At 60.0% G+C, this 19,087-nt stretch overlaps 4 protein-coding genes across 4 annotated transcripts; all 4 read right to left on the minus strand.

The window, feature by feature from the left end:
* Positions 1–1,520: 1,520 nt before the first annotated feature.
* On the minus strand, positions 1,521–3,161 carry LSCM1_03854 (uncharacterized protein; the record flags this gene model as incomplete). Its single annotated transcript, XM_067321387.1, has 1 exon — positions 1,521–3,161. The coding sequence occupies one exon, from the start codon at positions 3,159–3,161 to the stop codon at positions 1,521–1,523; it is 1,641 nt and encodes a 546-aa protein (XP_067176755.1).
* Positions 3,162–4,087: 926 nt separating this feature from the next.
* Positions 4,088–4,627, minus strand: LSCM1_03855 (uncharacterized protein; the record flags this gene model as incomplete). Its single annotated transcript, XM_067321388.1, has 1 exon — positions 4,088–4,627. The coding sequence occupies one exon, from the start codon at positions 4,625–4,627 to the stop codon at positions 4,088–4,090; it is 540 nt and encodes a 179-aa protein (XP_067176756.1).
* A 1,013-nt stretch (positions 4,628–5,640) lies between these two features.
* On the minus strand, positions 5,641–6,543 carry LSCM1_03856 (uncharacterized protein; the record flags this gene model as incomplete). Its single annotated transcript, XM_067321389.1, has 1 exon — positions 5,641–6,543. The coding sequence occupies one exon, from the start codon at positions 6,541–6,543 to the stop codon at positions 5,641–5,643; it is 903 nt and encodes a 300-aa protein (XP_067176757.1).
* A 763-nt stretch (positions 6,544–7,306) lies between these two features.
* Positions 7,307–18,655, minus strand: LSCM1_03857 (uncharacterized protein; the record flags this gene model as incomplete). The annotated part of the gene is made up of 1 exon (XM_067321390.1): positions 7,307–18,655. One exon carries the CDS (start codon positions 18,653–18,655, stop codon positions 7,307–7,309), a length of 11,349 nt encoding a protein of 3,782 aa, XP_067176758.1.
* Between the last annotated feature and the right edge of the window lie 432 nt (positions 18,656–19,087).

The raw sequence follows: 19,087 nt of genomic DNA on the forward strand, positions 1-19,087 counted from the left end.
GGCAGAGAGGGGAGAAGAGAAGAGCGCGTGGAACGCATCCTTCACGACTTCTGTGCCGCCACGAGGAAGCGCCTTTGCCCTCAGAAGTGAGGATCTCGTGAGGTATGTCCGTGTGTGTGTGTGGGGGGGGGGATGGATGGATGGAGCAAAGACGAACAAAAGACAGATGACAAAAGCGTCTCCTTCTGCATCCGTGATGGTGGGATAGATGGGAGGCGTCATGCTCCACGAAAATCACCACGCCACCGCGCATCAACGTCGACGAACAGATGGCACGCATATGACCACAGTCACCCCCACCCCACCTTCCGGCGCCCTTTACTCTTGTGGTGAGCCGCATCAAGGAGTCCCGCAGGCCGCCACTTCTGTAAGGCGTTCGAAGTCTATTCGACAGCTCTTTCACCACATTACTCTTTCGCGCGCACGTGTGTAAGCGTCCGCGGCACATGCGTGCGGAAAAAAAACAAGGGAAGAGCAGAAGGTGAGGAAAGGGCGAAACACGAAACTTAAAAAGGAGAGGAAATGCCGGCACACATCTTTCATGCTTCGGCACGAGGTGGGGTGATCAGCAGTGCCACGGATGTGCGTACAGAAAGACCACCCACACGGACGCTTGAGGCAGACAGAGAGAGCCGCATCGGCTGGAGGTGCGGTCTCGCGCGTGGTAAACGAATCAGCACATGGAGACAGCGGTGGGGTGTAAAGGGTGCGAGAACAGCGCTGAATTACAACAAAGATAGAAAGGCCCAAAAAAAAAACGCTGAACGAAAACATGCGAAAAAGACATGTGGAAACGCAGCAGCGGCACATCCCCTCGCGTGCACGCAGTCCTCTGCAGGAAGAAGGATGAGGAGGTGGGGGTAATCCCTGTCTCTCTCTCTCCCTGCTCGATGGCGTCATCTCTGTGCCTCGCACTGCTCTTCCTCTCCTCCACGCGTCCATACCTCTACGCGAGGACCCGAAATAACACGTGCATCCCCTTCTCTTAGCGGGTGCACCCAACGCTGACGCACAACGTGGTACGAGCTCAACAGCGGCAGGGCAGCTGAGGAAGCTTCATGGGAAGAGAAGGACAGGCCATACCACGGCGAGCAAAGAGGAGGGGGTGGGAGAGATGTAAAGGTTCGTCTAAGGAGCAGATCTAGCGTACCCCATCCTTTACTCCTGCCACCGGGAGAAGGAGAGGGAGGGAGAAGAAAAATGGTTCTACAGTCATCAAGGAGCAAAGGCCTCGATGGGCAGCAGCCACGGGCTCCCAGGGCGCGGCCAACATCGTGACGCCCGTTCAACAGGCACCGCCATAGGTAAGCCCCCCGTCACCGCCACACTCCACGCAAAAGGTTTACCGGCATTCGGCGCATGCATCCATACACCCCAGTCGTGTACAGTGCCGTCGCTGTCACATCCCACCCCACCCCCCTCCAACCCCCAAACCCCCCCCACCACCACCATCGAGCTGTGCGCCTTCTTCCCATCGTTCCACAGGGACGCGGTTTGCATGTGCACCACGGCGCACCTGCCTAGAAGAGGACGGTGAGAGACTCGCCAGGGTAGAAGATGAAGCAGGCAGCGATGTAGGGGTGTAGATTGGTCACCACTATGCCGCGATCGTCACTGTCGTTGATGACCACTCGAAGGGTGCCTTGCGCGCCGTCGTAAAAGAAGCGCACACGATCGCCGTTGCGGCACACAGGGAGGCGGCGCACTGCAGAAGTGTAGCGGCCGATACGGCCGTCAATCACACCGGCACATGCCGGCTTCCAATAGAACCCCTCCGGCACCTGTACCGCCTGCGACATCTTTTCGACCACGCCCATGAAGGAGTCGGAGATGGAGTCGAGGCGCACCTGCCACGACACCAAGCCTCGGTCCTCGGGGAACTGGGCGAGGAGTGTGTGGAACGTCTCCTTGCTGCGTACCCCAATCTGTGTACTACCACTACCCCTGGCAACGCAGCGCAGTCGCACTCCTTCCGCCAACACGGTCGCCTCCACATCGTCGTCGACGGGGAATGTTAGTCGGAGAGGGGTTGACGGGACACCGCCGGCAAAAGAGGAGCAAGAGCCCCCGCCAATAACGGACACATTGCTCGCCGCGCCAATCCTGCTGGGCCGTTTCAGGCTCGGGAAGGTCGGGTAGCGGTGGTCTACTGCTTGCAAATCTAAGGTGATATCGACGCTGGCTAAAGTCATCTCGCCCAGGTTCACCACCCTGAAGCCGCTCCCTGTGACGATGGGGAGGTCGGAGCTGAGGCAGTCGCCAAACTGCGAGTGGTGTTTCAGTACCTCTTCGTCTGTGCCGCCGTTCTGCATCGTGCGAAACTGCAGAAGGGTCTCGTTCACACTATTCAATTTGTCAAGGTACTGGCGCCGCGACGCTATTAAGGAGGCATCACCGCTATCGCGCAGGTTTGTGAGCGCGCGCCGCACCTCCAACTCGCGTTGCATGAGCTGCTGCTTGAACGTCTCAAAGCGCTCGGTCACCATACTTTCGGCAGCGTCGTACGTATTCGAGTACAGCGTCGAGATCCGATTCATCTCAGCCGCCTGCTGCTCGAGACGGTGCTTGACCTCGACGAGAGCCTGCATATCGTGCGACAGCTGCTGCCGCGCCTCTGTCGCTGCCACTGCCAGCGTCACGTGGGAGTGATCGCGGTGTGGCCCGACCTGTAGACAGTAGGCGCAACAAACCTGCTGGCATTGCGAGCAGAAGAACTCGGCTCGGTACTCTTCATGCCCGCGTAGCGCGCATCGTCGCATAAAGCTGCGACTCGATTCAGTTAGCTTGCCAATGGCATGATCGCGCTTAGCGCTGTTCCTGTGTACGGCAATGCTGCAGTCCTCACAGTACACGCACATGCACTCACCGCACTGCACTTTAGCTGCGGTGGAGTCGCACCACTGGCACTTGAGAGGATCTGATGCGCCGCGCGCTAGGATTTCCACATACGCCTCCGCCTCGTGATCAGCGTACTGGGCGAGGTTTTGTAAGTTGATTTCAGCGTAAGACGTTGCACATAGCGGACATTGAAAGCCGCTGTTGCCGTTCTCGGCAAGCCGCGCGCGGACGCAGCTGGCGCAGAAAGAGTGGTTGCACTCGAGTGACAGTGGGTGGTTCAGCACATTGAAGCATATGCCGCACGTAATGACACGTGTAGGCATGATTCAATCTATAGAGGGAGACGTGCGCTCGCAGAGAAAGGGTGGTAAAACCACGCCCCACAAAGAGGACGAGCTGTGGTACTCAGCAACGGAACTACTCTTGTGCCTCTTCTCTCTTCCACAAGAAACGCCACACACAAACACGAGATGGTGAAGCGACACGCTGATGAGCGGAGAGTACGTCAGTAACTGGTGAGCGAAGGAGAGGAGGAGGAGGAGACTGCACAGCCCAATCGCCTTCTCTCCCTCTCTTGTATGAGTGAGCCTGTGTGCGCGCAGGAGCAGGCAAGGGACAGTGAGCACCCTGCGGGAATATCCGCACCACAACCGCAACTGCGCGCTGATCCACTGAAATGAAGGCGACGGTTGGAGAGAGGCAGAGGCGCAGGGAAGCCATACGATACGGCATTTCGCTGCTATGCAGTGAAGGAGGAAGGGGCGTCAGCGATGCATCGTTTGCCGCATCCTCATCACCGTCCCTTCCCACGCCTCCGACATCAGCAGACAAAAAAAAAGTATACCAGTAAGAAAGGACGAGGGCTACCTTTGCCTACGTCTGCAGCGGGCACGTCCAGAGATTGTGTCGGTGTCGAAGTCATCCTCCATCTAACGATTGAGAGGCCGTGAGGACAAAGTGACGCCAACGCCAACGCGCCACTGCCGACTTGCCACAAGCTCACATGCATGTTTTTTTTGGGGGGAGGGGGAGGGGGTTATCTCATTAAGGCGCAGCGCCACACACACATACACACACATACGCCGATTCCGAACAACCACTACGCAGCCGCGTTTATGTACATTCACCACAGCCCAGAACGAGCTTCTGAAACAATCAAACACGCGCACGCCTTCCACGGGCACGCACAGCGAAAGAGCGCTGCAATCGGACTGGTGCAGTCATTCCCTTGGGTTTCGCCTTTCTGATTCTACGAGACATTGCACGCCTCGAAGATCCAAGCAACACCCTCCTCGAGGCCGTCACCGGACTTTGCACTACACCCTTGAATGTGCCAGCGGCGATCACGATAGTCGCTCAGCTCCAGGGCTTCGGCAACCGTCTGGGGGTCTTTCGCGGTAGCCAAGTCTTGCTTGTTGGCGAGAATGAGGAGAGGCACACTCGGCACGCCCTTCACGACATCGACAAATGCCTCGTGCGCCTCGCGTAGGCGACGCTGGTCAGAGGAGTCGACGACGTACATTATGCAGTCCGTGTTGGCGTAGTAGTCCTCCCAGAACTCTCGCAGGGCACGCTGCCCTCCCAAGTCGCAGAGCTTGGCGCGCTTACCGCCGCGGTGCACATCCATGACGTTGAAGCCCTGCGTCGGTCCCTCGGGCGCGTCGATCGGGTGCTCCTCCGCAACTCCTAGCTTGTGCAAAATTGTCGTCTTACCGGCGTTGTCAAGTCCTAGAATGAGCACGCGAGGCTCGTTGTCGCGTTTCATGCGATTGCGCAGACCGCGGAGCATGATGCGCACAGGCAGCGGCGGAGGAAGGGGCGGGGACGGGAAAAGACGGAGAGGATGTTTGGCAAAAACACAAAGAGGTCCTCCGCCCAAATGCAGTGTATCCAGGGTAATTCGAAATGATGAGGGGGAGAGAGAGGAGAAGCGCAAGGTGCAGGGATACAGCCAGTCCTGTAGGCGGGCGTATGGAGAGGGGGGCTTGCACGATAGCTCTATCAGCGACAGGCGGCAAGCGTCTGTCAAAAACAGGAGTATATGTGGACGTGAATAGGAGCGGGTATTGGAAGTGGGGGAGGGGGGAAGCGGAGAGAGGTGAAGCACGAGTGCTGAGGTGGCCCCCGTTCCGCTAATGTGTGGACGCGCTAAAAGACTTGCGAGAAAAGAAGTACGGCAGCCGTCGCCGCACGTAGCGGGCCAGAGAAGACCGAAAAATGGCGGTGGTGGAGTCAAGCTAAGTTGCATAGGCATGCATATCATGGTGAGTCCAGTTGGGCAAGAGTGAGCCCATCCATCACCACCATCAACACCACCGTGAAGCGCATGAAAGCAGGTTTGGTAAGGAGGCACGTAGAGAAGAGCGGGCCGGTAAGAAAAAGATATCCACGTAGCAGGCAATAGAAATTCAAAGGCGGCCAGGGAGACGGCGTGACATCTGCAGGTGCGCACGTTGCCTCCCGGCCTCTTTCAATCAAGCAGTCTCACTCGATGCGATACTGTAAACCTCTTCCGTATTCTGAAGAGGTTCTGCAAGGGAGAAGGGGAGAGGGTCCGGGATGAAGTAACCTCGATTTCTTGGGCCCAACAGGTGGTGTATATATATATATGTATATATGCACATACACACGCACAGTGAGGCAGAGACCGGCTTCCATAGCAGAATGTGAGAAGAATCGCAACAGAAAAAAAAAGGTATGCAGTCACAGCGCACCATTTTGTCCAGGAGGCGTTGGCCGCAGCAGAGGGGAGGGAAGGGGGGACAGCGCTGATTCGGCCTATTCCCCATTGTCCATCATACCCTACGTGATGCACCGACGACAGAGGCCCGACTCCTTGCACTGCTGAAGGTCTCGCGTCCGGGAAAGCACCTCCTGCCGTGATACGCCGATGCTGGTGAGCAGCTGCTGCAGCTCACCGGCGCGCGTCGAAAGGGCATCTACTTCTCTGTGCAAAGCGGCAACGGTTCGCGCATGACGAGCCGTCGACTGGGCTGCCTCGTAGTCGCACCGCTTGATCTCTTCCTCGAGAGCGGCTGCCGTGCCGTGGCCGGCAACTGTGGCGTGGTTGCCTTCGCTCAAAGCGGACTCGTGTATGGATGCCAAGGCCTTTACCAACTCAGCCCCCTTCACCACATCGTCGGGGGGGCCAAGGGGACCTACGCACGTCAGCCTCGTTTGTTGCTCTGTCCGCAATTTCTCGACAGCTGCCGCCGTCTCCTCCAACTCGCGCTCAACAGAAGATTTCTCTGCCTTCAACAACGCGACAGCCTCACTCTCTTGACGCAGAGCAGCGATGCAAGAGGACATCGCCGCGTCCTCCTCCCACAAGCGCCGCAGCGATTCTAGCTCCTGTGCCCGTTCTTGCCAGAGGGCCTTCTCCTTCGACAGCGCTTGCAGATTTGCCTCGATGGCGGCCGTGTGCAGCGCTTCCTCAGCTTGCGTCTTGCGCAAGCGGTCTGTAGCCTCCATCTTCTGCAACTCGAGTTGCTGTTGCTCTGTCGCGAGGACCTCGAGATCCTCTTTCAGCTGCGCCTCCTCAGCTTCCGCAGCCTTCACCGCCTGGATCAGTTGCTCTTTTTCTGAGGTCGCGAAAGCAATCTTGGCCTCATGCTCCCTTTGGCTCATGCTCAACAGACGGCGCTGTCGTTCAATGTCGTTCATGTGGGCAATGAGAGCCACAGCTGAAGAGTCACATGCGGACATTTTTTTATGACTATGCGGTGGTGCGGTGTGTGGTGGCGCGTTGGTGAGGAGTTTTTTTTCTGGAGGGGGGAGGGTGAAGGGAAATGCACGAGAGAAATCTGGGCAAGAAATAGTCAGTCTGGATGCGAGCGGAAACTGGAAGCCAAGAGGAAAAGTGTGAATAGGAGAAGGGTTGTGCGCCCCTGCAATATGTCTTTGTATCGGCCATGTAGGGTAAGACAGGCAAGCCAAGGAAGAGCGGGGGTGGAGGTGGGGTACCGAGTCAGGAGAGGCGGAAGATGTCGAAAGAGAGCCGTCCGAATCGGTTGCTTGACTGCGGTTCGCCGGACGAAAGAGAAGGCGTGGGATGCAGCGAGAGCCGACGCCGATCAGCAACAGCACCGCAAAGCCGGCAAGATCGTGGGCCCCGAGGCACAACGCCGGGAAACGCGCAGAGGAGGAGAGTGTACGTCTGTGTATCTGAGCGTGGTGTGTGTGTGTGGGGGGGCGGTTCCGAGCTCAGTCTTACCGTCCTTGTCGGAGACTCCCTGAGAAGATACATATACCGGGGCCATACATGGTGGTGAGAGGGGCGGAAGAAGGGCAAACAAAAAGAATAGACGGCCGAGCTCAGCCGCCAACGCTGAGAGACTGAGTCCTGCGGCACGGCACTTCCTTCCTCCCCTCCCCACCCTCTCAGTGCGCATAGAGAGAATACTGCAAAGGCGCCAGGAAAAACAAAAGGAGACCACATCCGAGCAGCAGTGCAGTGTCACAGCACACTTTACATGGTGGCATTCGCGTCGAGGTTGCAGCCATTGCTTCCCTCTCGCAGTCCCACCACGTTAGCGTACGAGGCCCATAGATTAGCTTCGCACTGCTCGACAATGGAAGGGACGCACTGGGCACCGAGAAAAGACCAAAGGTCATCGGAGTCGTCAGGCGCCACGACAGAGGTGACCACATCGAAGGCAGCGCCGTACAGCTGGCCCTTCACGCGGCATGACAAGCGCTGCGCAACAATGTCGTACGGTTCGGGGGCTATTGAGGTGACAGACAGCACCAATGGGATCTGGTGAGCTTGCATGGCCGCGATGATAGGGACACTGCCCATGTCTCGCACGATTATGCGCCGTAGGGCCGATTCGTTGAGGCTCATCTGAGCGAAGCGCCACACTTCCGACACGACGCAGTCCTGCAGGGCAGCGGCGAGACCAGGGTAGCGCGCAGACGCCGCGACTAGGGTAACGGTGTGTAGCAGCTCCGTGCTCTGTGACACCTCCAGCGTGATCCGGGCTGCGTGATGAGCACCGAAAAGGCGGGCGTGGCCGCACAAAAGAAGGCGGACCGAAGGTGCCAAGCCTGAACCCTTGTCTGCACCTTCACGGGCAGAAGAGGACACAGCGGCCGGGATGATAAGCTGAATCGAGATGGGCGTCTCCACAGACCCCTCTACAAGGATAGCGCCAATCACCAGGGAGCGCACGCACCGCGCTGTGAGCGAAATGAGCCCCGCCTCGCAGTCGATCTCTAGCGTTGCATCAGGCACAACAGTGTTCTCGAGGGACAGAACAGCTTTGCCCTTCAGCGACACCCGCGCTGAGTTTTCTCTGGTACGGCGCGTTGACACGCGCAACGTGGCAGCGACTTCAACACGCAGCCGGCCTACGTCGTACGCCGTCACCCCTGGCTTTGCCGGCAAAATCCGCCGCGCACTGCCTCCTCGCTCGTCACCGCTGCACGCACGAGAGATCGCCTCCAGCTCTTCGATAGAGCAGCAAGCCACCGCGATGTGAAAGTCACCCAGCCGCACCGGCGAATCACCCTCGCCGCGCGCTGTGTCGATCGTGCAGGCGCAGCTGTAGCTGGCAGGCACCCCACGAAAGAGCACCTGGCCCTCGCCCCCCAACGGCGCACAGACCCAGTGGGGGGCTTTGCTGTTGCCGCCTCTGTCAGCAGCCGAGGATGCCACCGCCGTGGTTGCCAGACCTTGCACATGAGATATTGTCGTGAACTGCAGATGAGTCACTACCGCGCCAGGGAGATCCGCAACTTCCGTAAAGCGGGCGTTGCCGAAATCCCCGCGCAGGCTAACCAAGGGCAGTCCGCCGATATCCATTGCACCTATCAAACTCAAGGGCAGCTCTATGTCAGAGGTTGGGGCGCCCTCCTCTAGCTGGGCCCCGGAAGCGCCGGCCAAGGCGGTAGCGTCGCCCACAAAGCGTGCGCCGTGTGAGATAAAGTTCACCTTATAGGACTGCAGCCCCACAGGTTCGACGCCGTCCGCAGAGACACGGCGGGCACTTACGAGAAGCACCTCGAACTCGATGGATTCCATGGTGAGGCCAGTGAGGCCAAAGTTGACCCCCGCACCAGACACGGTGAAGCGCAGCACTGCACTGCCCTCCTCACCACCGACGGCGCTGTCCGCGGAAAGTGAGCTGACAGTCAGCACTAACGTTGTCAGCACAGCCGCGTTTTCCCTCGCATTGGCCACGAAGGCGCTTGGGGGGAGAATGTAGCGAAGCACATCCATCACCGTGGCAGGGCAGCGCGCCAGTGGACACTGCTGCACAAAGTTGACACCCGCGGCGATCATGTAGGGGTACGGGCTCAAAAGAGGCTCTGAGTCACGGGGGCCGGGGATGCCCATCGCGTACGGCGGCGTGAAGACGATGTCGTTGATGGCAAAGGCTGCCGTGACAGGCTCCTCCCCGAAGCCAACGGCGTCGAGGAATGGCGCGACAGTTGGAAAGTGGCAGCTGGGTACCCAGTTTGATGCAGCTACGCGAACGACGATGAGCAGGCTCGCTACATGCTCACTCAGCGGTGTGAACCTCTCCGCCATGTTGAGCAGCACGTCCAGTTGGCGCTGCAGTGGGGTGGAGAGACTCCAAAGCACGGAGAAGGACGCGCACACGCGGGCAGCGGGGAAGCTGTTCCAGTCCTCTGCAAGGGCACCGACAGCCTCCAAAGACGGATAGAACCACCCGGTCGACCGCTTCGTGAATCGCAGCGCCTGCCGGAAGGCCAGTGGGTGATGCAGAAGCTCCACGAGACGCAACAGATGGGGGCCACCGATCGATGCGGTCGTCGCTGATGCGAGGAGGAGGTAGATGAGATCGGATGAGAGGCGCGCTTTTGATAGCCACTCCAACATATTCGCAGAAACCGAAGGCGGCAGAAGCGGGGGTGCCGCACTTGGCATTCTGGTGTCATCCTTCAGCACAGCGTCCGCGACATCCATCCGAAGGTAGCGCCCCGCATCCTTCGCCGACTTTTGCAAAAAGGTCTGGTACCTTTGTCTGAGCTGCTGCACCACCCCAGCGACCTCACCTAGTCGGCTGATATCGCCCGCCTTCCGCAGTTTGCTCTGCGTGCTCTGGTACTCCTCGAAGGCGCGCAGGCAGGAGTGCATAAAGGCTTTTTCGCAACTGAACGCATCGCAGACCCATGAGCGGAAGACGGTGTTTGAGTAGTACTCCAGTGTCGGCCTCTTGATCTCTGCAAGAATGGCTGGGCCCTCACGTCGAACCAGCCACCGTGCTGCGTGCAACTGGAGCGTTAACGTGAGACGCTCCTGCACCGGCAGTGGTGCCTCTTCTTGCAACATCACCGGTGGTGCCACTCCTGGGGCGAAGCGAAGGCGCCAGAAAGCCGCCGCAGGCACCTCCCTCCAGCGGAGCGAGACGGTGGAGTCGCACAGACGCAGCACTGCTTCCGAAACGGCGACGTAATCTTGCCCGTTGACGCTTGTCTCCACAAGCACCCTCTGGAGCGGCTGACGTTTTGACAGTTTGGGCGATGGTGGTGGCGCTGGTGGCGCGGCCGTATCATCGAACATGGAGGTGTCCGTCCGCGTACTTCGCGTTTCCTCGGCAGCGGTAGCGACTGGTCCTTCCACCCTCATCTGCAAGCACAGCAGGAGCTGATCAAACGTCAAGGGTGAAATGAAGGACCATGTCACCGTAGTCCGTGTCGATTCCGGCTCGATACCAGCGCTTTGCGGACTTTGAACGGTGCAATGCAGCACCGGAGTCGGCGGATCTCTCAGCGCCTTGGATGCGTCGGCTGCTTCGATGCGCGCCGCGCTGCCACTCAGCGCAGCTGGCAGCTGCACCTCTGTAAATCCGGCAGTGCTGACGGCCATGCCTGGTATGTCCGCTGTGTCGATCATCACCATACGCTCACTACTGTACTCAAACCACTTGACATGCTGCGGCTGGTCGAGCGAGAGCCCATCCGCCGGGCGAAGGCGCCAGTGGGTGCTAGGCGAGACTAGGGTGCCGTCCCAGGAGACGGACGCCAGGCCAACCGCAGACCTTGTTGACAAGGAGGTGGCAGACGGAGCATCGACACAGCCGCCGTCCAGCACAGCTGCCAAAAGCCACGAGGCCCCATCGAGGCCCAGGTACTCCACATTGTAGCAGGCACCACCGTCGGGAAGCACGGCGCGCACCCGCACTACTCGATGCGGATGTGCCAAGCTGAGCATCGAGACGGAGACTGGCGCCACTGGTGCCTCGGGGACGGCGGCGGAGCAAGAGTCCCTGTGCGCGATTCCGGCGGCGACGGCCACAGACGAGGGAGAGGTTGTGCTACTTGTCGTGGGCGGGGGCAGGGAAAAGGAAATGCGGCTGTCGGAGGGACAATGGCCGAGGCGCATGCGCGTCAAGTGCAGCGTCACCTCAGCGGATGATTCCAACACGCGCAGGCGCCATAGGACACGCGCGCCGCAGCTGCGCCACGAGAGCGAGCAAAGCTGAGGCCTCGACGCTGTGGCCTTTGCCGTGTTAATCGTCGTCTCAGCCGCGATAAGCCATTGCGTTACGTCGTTGGTGGATTCCACAGCGATGCGAGCCGTGCAGCTCTCTCCTTCGCAGAAGAATTCCATCTCCCAGAGCGTCAGACCAAGCGGGATGTGTCCAAGCTGGACAACGCTGTTAGGGACACATTGCATCTGATATGGCGAGGCACTCGGGCTACCTGCCATCGGCCACAAGAGTGGCGTCGCTCTCAGGCAGCCCCCGGTCGCGTTGGTCAAGGTAAGATGGGGGCCGTCATACTCGTGCGCACTGAAAGAGGATATGTCAAGAGAGGGCAGGGCACAATCACTGAAGTCGGCGCTCTCCCCCTTCCTCAATTCACACTGCAAGCGCCAGTAGCGATAAGGGCCATCCGGCAACCAAGAAAGTGTCCATACATCACAAGCCTCGCCTTCGTAGATCGGCCGTGTCGTCTTGGCACAGCAGGTGCCCGTTCCGATAGCCGTGCTGCTGCACCACATCGTCCATGTGCACTCGTTAGACAGCGGCGATATACAGCGAGGCTCGACGGAAACACTGCACAGCGCCACTGGTGCCGATCCGTAGTCCCACATCAGCTCGTACACAATGCCTTCAAGTGAATTGCTCCAGGCCAGCGTTGTCGCCGAGCCAGAAGGCTGCAACGACAGCGTCGCACTTCCTGGCTCACTTGTGAAGAAAGAGCTGATGTCTGCCGCAGGCGTCGCGGCAACGCAACCAGAAACGCGCGTCGGCAGTTGCCGGCAGCGCCGGCGCGGCACGGTCAGCAGGCGCAGCTGCAAGTAGAGTTGTGCCACCGCAGCCTCCGATGCAGCCGGCGACGAAACCGCGTCCGGGTCTTGCGAGGATGCCACACGAGAGAGCTGCCAGTACGGGGACTTGCTCAGCGCACACACCTCGCTTGGCGCCCAGAGCGTCTCACTGCTCACACGGCTGCCGGAGGGTTGGTAGTGCGTGGCCACATCCTTCCACCCGCCCCCCGCGTTCTCGCTGCATTGCACCAGCCAGCATGCCCGCTCACCCTCCCGCCCGCCGGAGCTGTCAAATTGAATGCCTGTGATTAAGAGGCCATCGTCCGCCTCACTTTGGGCGTCTGCCAGGAGTCGAGGCACATGGAGTAGTACGCGACAGTGGTGTTGCGGCTGCCCCCACTCACGGAGGTAGAGCGGCACTGAGAAGAAAAGACGAGACTCGGCCAGCGGGTGGGCAGCAGCGGCCCCATTCTCACCGTCGTCGCCGTTGACGGCTACGAGTGCCGTCGTGGAAACCCTTTGAACGTCGAGATCCCAAAACATGTACCACGTCGATGGCGAGCGTGGCATGCACAACACTGTGTGAAGCGTCCTGCCACGAGGCGGCGGGGCGGCGCCGAAACGGTCCATCAGGCACGCGGCGAGTGGCACAGGAGCATCACGCACCGTGCCCGTTTCCACATCAAACTCCACGTACTGCACCTCTTCTTCCCCCAACAACGACGCGACGTGAAATACACCAATCACGGTGCCTTCCTCCACGCTGGACCAGCAGTTGATGACTGCTTTGACGGTGGCGATGGGCAGTGCCGCTAGCTTGCTCAGCAGCGACGAGGTGCGCCATGGCAGGACACCGCCGCGGGACCGCTGCTCGTACAGGTCCCACAGCAGCATCCAATCACCACGAAGGAGGGCGACCATATTGGGGTGCTCGCGTGGCGCCGGGTAAAACGCCGCATCCCAGCCGAGCACGAAAGGGTACGGTATCCCGCAGAAGCCTGTGCAGCGCCCGATGGGCTTTGCTCCTGCCTGCGTCGCAGCGATAGCTGCACCCTCGTCGGTCCAGCCCACCTGCAGTATCGAGGACGCACACACGAAGAGGCAGGTGGACTCATCGGTGCTATCGAGCTTGGGTATCACGGTGTGCGTCGCAAACCAGCCAGCGCCTCTGCTGCTTGGGTCATCGATGAATACAGGGTATAAGTTATCGCGTGAGATGAGCTCTGTGGATGCTTGAAAGAGCTCCTCGGCCTCAATGATGAGGGGATCTCGAGCGGCAGATCTGCCACTCGAACAGTAGGGTCGCACGGCGGCGACTGCGCCGTCACCGACAGTGAGCGTCGGCGGTGACGGCGGCACTGTCAGCATTACCGGCGTACATGGAGAGAACATCGTTGGCACTTGGCAATGCGCGTCGAGGCAGCTGCTTGCTGCCTCCTCCATCCAAAAGAGACGAACAAAGCCGAGAGAGGTCGGCACGGGCGAGCAGAATCGCAACCGCCAGAAACGCGCCGCAGAGGCACATACAGAGCCGGGGCCGCTCCCCCAGCGCGCCGTCACCACCGGGCCGTTGATGCGAGCAATAGCGCGGAAGCAGTACACCTCGCCATCGCTGCTGCTGTCGATGGAAGCTGTCAAGGGGGACAACGGCAGAACTGAGGGCGGCAGCGCCGAGGTGTCGAGAATCAACAACACTGCCGTGAAGACGCGCTGTGGGGCGGAGGCCCCGAGATCGTATTCAATAAAGGAGGCTGTATGCGCACTTTTCACCTCTGCCACGGCAACGCAAGCCTCCGGCTGCGGTGGCGACAGCGACGTCAAAGGCTCCCCAGAATGACTGCCCAACAGACCACTCTCACATGGCCGCTTCAGTACCTCGGCGTCGCCGTAAAAGAGGGCTTCGTCATGCCACGTCGTGCTCCCCGGTACCGCGACGTCAGTATCCAGTGCTGACCCCAATCGTGACAGCGCCTGTGGCACACGCTCGCCCAGTCTTGTCGCTCTAAGAGAGGAGGTAATCCTTGTCGTGGAACTTGTCGAGAACGGCCTGTCGGAATCGCTCCCTGACGAATTTGGCATGCCTGTAGGGACATGGACGCTGATACTGCCTCCATCGGCGTTTCTGCCGCGTGGATTCACCTCCGCAAGCGTGGAGAAAAGGCTAGCGAGAAACTCTTTCTCAGGGCAAAACACGCGGAACGGGGGCGACGACTCAGCGGGGATGGTGCAGGATTGCGTAAATGTGCCGGCCGTCTCCACCGCTAGTGCGCAAAGGCTTGGGAGCGCTGCTGTAGTGAACTGACGAAAAACGAGTGGCAGATTTTGCAGTGGTGTCTCCGCCCTAAGGGACGCCTGCTCACGTAGGTTCAGAAGCCAGCGGCGCTGCCGCTCAGGATGCCCATCACCGCCGCTCGCCTGCGAGTCAGCTGCCGCCGCGACCTCCTCCAGGGGCTGCCACCGGACCGGTAGCACGACGCCGGTCCGACTAACCACATAGCAGGTCTCTGCCGCCGCATCACCGTCAGCGCTGCGAGCCCAGAAAGCCGTCATGGGCGCCGTTCCTAGCAGCCCCTGTAGCTCCGAGGAAAGCAGGAACGGCGGCGGTGGTGTGCCGATGGCGCTTGCACCCTGCATTGCCTGCTCCGCATCGTCGTCCGCATCACTGCCCACAACACTTGACCTGCCTAGCGGCGCTTCTTTGAGCTTCGCATTCCTCGGCTCAGCGGCCGTGGGATACAGTGTTCGAATAAGGTCCTCCAAGGCAGGAGGCATGGAGGAGGCTCGCTTCACACTGGCATGGCGATCGTCGGGGCTTAGAGGCTCCCTCGACGGCGGGTGGAGGAATCCCACCCCGCCAACGCATCGCCGCGTGCAAGCATCAAAGACGACGTAGCAGTAGTCGCGGAAGAAGACGAGCAGTTGCGTGCATGGGATGTGCACCACGCCATCGAGTCCGTCATGAAAGATGGCGGGGAGTCGACGGAATTGACCGTGCCTGCTGATCGCGTAGGGACCATCCACGCACTCGGCCAGGTAGACATCGAACAGCAGCCACTCCATACCCGAGAAGAAGAAGACGAGGTGTGGCTGGGTCGGGTGCGTCACTGCCGCATCGACGCCCGTGCGAAAGGGAAAATCGGCCAAGACAGGGTCGTCACGCATTGCCACTGGGCCGCAAAGAAGGCGGCATGCACTCTGACTGTAGGCACTCACCGTATCGCCAAGGAAGAGGAGCAGCGTGTCGGATGCGCAAGACGAGGAGGAGGGGGAAGGGGCTGCGCTGCTCCGGTCAGGAAAGGGCACCGCCAGCCACGGCCTGCCGACTAGCCGTGACTGAATTGCTGCAGCCGTCTGGCTGCCATCCGCAGTGTCGTGAGCGTGGAAACCATTGGCGCCCTTCGTCAGCCATGCGCGGCCCACGTCGCTTCCCGGCCCCGTGATAGTCGAGGTGGGCTCATAACACGCACGCAGAGACAACAGAAGTCCGACTGGTGGCGCTGCTTGAAGGGCCGCCTGCCGCTGCGCCCGCTCCTTGGTCCGTTCATGCTGAAGCAAGGCCAGGGTCTGGTCTGCCGTGAACGCTGTTCGTCTCTCCGCCGAGGAGGCTGTGAAAAAAGCGTCCGCGGTGTTCGCGCCCTCTTCTGAGGCTTGGCGCTCCACAGACGTCGGCCTCCGCATCTTTTTATGTGCCGATCCGACCGAGGAGGACTGCTTCAGAGTCTTCCTCTTTTTGTCGCGCGATGGTGGCGCGGATGGCGGCTGCGGAGACTTCACCGAGGTGAGTTTGGGGGCCACCGATACCGTCTGTTCGCGCCTCCCACTCTTGCGCTGCGGCGGCGATGGCGGCTGAGGTGCGCCGGCACCGTCCGGGGTGCCATTGGGCAGCAGAGTTGGGGCCGCAAAGTCAACACCGGCAGCCACCGGCGCCGGGACTGGGTGTGTGACAATCCAGCAGCGTTGGGCCATAGGACTGGGTGGGAGAAGCGAGAGGCGAGCCTCCCCACTCCTCCTTGAAGAGCTGAGTGTGGTTCGCCACAGTGTCCCAGTGTCGTTCGCCGTCGGGAGCACGGTGGATGCAGCGCGTAGCGCCTCTTGAAACCATTCGGCGCATTCTCGAGTGCCGATCAGCTGACTCAAAAGGAAAAGAAGCTGTGAAGGGTAGCGGCTGAAGAACAAGACACGTTCCCAGTATGTGCGTGGAGCAGTCCTCTGCTGCTGGCGCCGCTGTCCAGCCTCGGTGCGACACCCTGAGAGGCTTGGCACCACTGCTGCCCGCCTCGCCTCCAAAAAGTCGCGCAGCATCTGCAGCGGCGCCGGCAGCCGCCCGTGACGAAAGAGGCGCCGCATTTCCTTCACGTCACAAAAGTCAACCGTGGATTCCCACACCGTCCCCGCTGACTCCCCCTCCTTCAGACCCAAGGCCATCAAGCACATGCACAGCCGCCGTAGAAGGGCAAGCGAGTCCGGCGACGCTGCACCAAGGTGGCGTCCAACCAGCTGGTAGGCGTAAACGGGCACCGCTTGACCCGCGGAACGGTACTCCAGCCCCACTGCGTCGACAAAGACAAAGGCCAGCCCTCGGACGGTCTGCAGGAAGATGCTTTTAGGGAAGTAGAAGAAGCCCCTATGCCCAGTAGCACTGCCGAACGGGCACTGCAGAATGATGTACACCGTGTTGGCAAGCGTACTCTGCCCAACCACCTTTGCAGTCGTGTAGATGCCGTGTGTGTGAGCTGACGTGTCCGCTGCTATGACGCCGTTCGGCAATGACAGCCACGCCACAGCAAATTTGATGGTCACCAAGATAGATCGTGCCTGCTGCCGCAGCGTCCACAACGCGGCGCGTATGTTGTCAAAGAGATCGCGATGCGGGCCATCCACCACGGCCACGCACTGCCGCCGATGGGCAAAGGCGTGGTGGAGCCACTTCTTCACCACGGCCTCACTAGTGCTGCTGCTCCACGTGGTCCAATCTGCGATAAGGTCTCGCGGCGGTGCTTTGGCGTTGGTCTTCCCCTCACAATAATTGAACGGCGCCTCGCTGACAGGGAGACAGCCGACCAAGCGTGCCGCCTCGCACGCGCTGGCCAGATCCATGCCGATGGTGCGCACTGATTGTTTCCGCAAATGCCGACCGATCGAGAAGAGCAGATAGGGGTCCATGGAGGTCGCTGCGTCATCCCCCAGCGCACTTGCGACTGTCAAGGCACAGTTCAGCTCCCCACCACAGACGTCCTCGACCACCTCGCGCTCGATATCGACAACGCTGAAGTTGACGAGAGGAAGTCGATTCAGCTCGGTGTGGCCGCCTACCACGCTGGAGAGTGGCGGGTAGCCGCTGGCGTAGCTGCAGATGACGCCGCCGTAGCCATACAAGCCGTAGCGCACCAGGTGGCGCACGCAGCGCCGCGAGCATGGCTGCAGGTTGGCGTAGAGCCTGAATAGACGACTGAGTCGCGTCAGCGCCACCGGCGTGACGGCGGCGCCGTGCTCTGTGATGTCCTTCTGTAGAACGCGAAGTAGCCATGTAGGGCCGTCTTGAGAGCAGACAGCTGGGAAGCCGCACACGGTGCAGCACGGAAGATGAAGTCTGCTGTCCTCATCTAAAAACGCGTCGATATCGGTGCGCAGACGTTTAGTACACCATCGCTGTTCCTCCTCGGCATTCAGAGGCCCAGGGATTAGCAGAGACGGAGATGGCGCAGCAGTGAGCTCTGGCTGCAGGGCCCTCTGCTTCCGGAGTGTTTCGTCTGCCGCTTCCACCTGCAGTCGACTGTGCTCGCGTGTGAGGAAGGCGCGAAGAAAGACGAGACTCGGAGCATCGTAAGGCCTTTGCCACAGAAGGGCCTTTGTGACGCTGGACACGCAGCGGCACAGGTCCTCTGCTAGGGACTCCGCACACAGGCCTGCACATACAGCTAGTGCGCCACCGTTTCGATCGAGACACTGCTGCAAAGCACCACACAGCACTCGCAAGCCCGCGACGCTCACAGAGTTGGTGGCTGGATTCAAGTGCTCCAGCACCAAGCGGGTGACCAGGGTCTCGCATGATGTGGCCGCATTGGACGACACGCCCGCTCCGCACATGACGCACTCGTCGATTCGGTAGGTCGCTTGCGTGTTGCGGTTGCACTGCTGCTGAATAGCGACGTACTTTGGCGACGACTCATCCATCGAAACCTCCGTGATGTGCGTGTTACGCACAAGGCTCAGCAGCTCTTTGGCCCCTGCAATCGTCAAGGGAACACCACGAATGTCGATCTTCTCTAGCTGTGGGTGATGCGCGAGTCCCGCACAGATGATTCTGAGGTCCTCCGCATTTAACGAGCACCTCTCTAGTAGCAGTGCGCGCAGAGGTACGCATTGAAGGGTGCGGATGATGGGGCCGATGCCACTTCCGCCAAGGTAGCCATTTTCGAACTGAATGATCGCGGAGCCGAGCAGCAGCTGCTTGAGGAAGGTGGACTGAAGAAACACACCTTCACGACGGCACGCGGACTCGTAAAACTCAGCCGCCTCCTTAGGCGGAAGGAGAGCACTGCTTGGCAAGGCTTTCGGCGTGACGGGGACATCCATGATGAGTCGATCTGTCTTGTGCATTCGCTCCTTTTTTTTGGAGGGAGTAGAGGGGGGAGAGGAGGGGATCACGTTACTTTTTCTCCCTGAATTCAGCGCCTGCTGTGCAGCCAGCGACGCCACGAAGTGGTCCGTTGCTTAACTGCTAGTGCTGCGTGGTCGTTGCTGTTGTTGTCGTCGCTTGTGTCGGTCTGTGAGGAAGAAGCACGCAGAGTGGGCGGAGCAGAAAGGAAACAGCACAAGCAGAGGAAAGGCGCTTCAGTGCATACAATACGGCCAATCAAACCGCCGCGCAAACGAGCAAAAAAAAAGAGAGACAGCGACGGCTTTTCCACTGCCGGTGTGCTTCTCCATACGCGTCTGTGTATGTGTCTGTGTTCCAATGGTCAGCACCCACCCCCTCTTCAGTGTCGGAAGGGGGTAACTAACTGA

The sequence above is a fragment of the Leishmania martiniquensis genome, chromosome 30 (genome assembly GCF_017916325.1).
Source record: "Leishmania martiniquensis isolate LSCM1 chromosome 30, whole genome shotgun sequence".
Classification (NCBI taxonomy): domain Eukaryota; phylum Euglenozoa; class Kinetoplastea; order Trypanosomatida; family Trypanosomatidae; genus Leishmania; species Leishmania martiniquensis.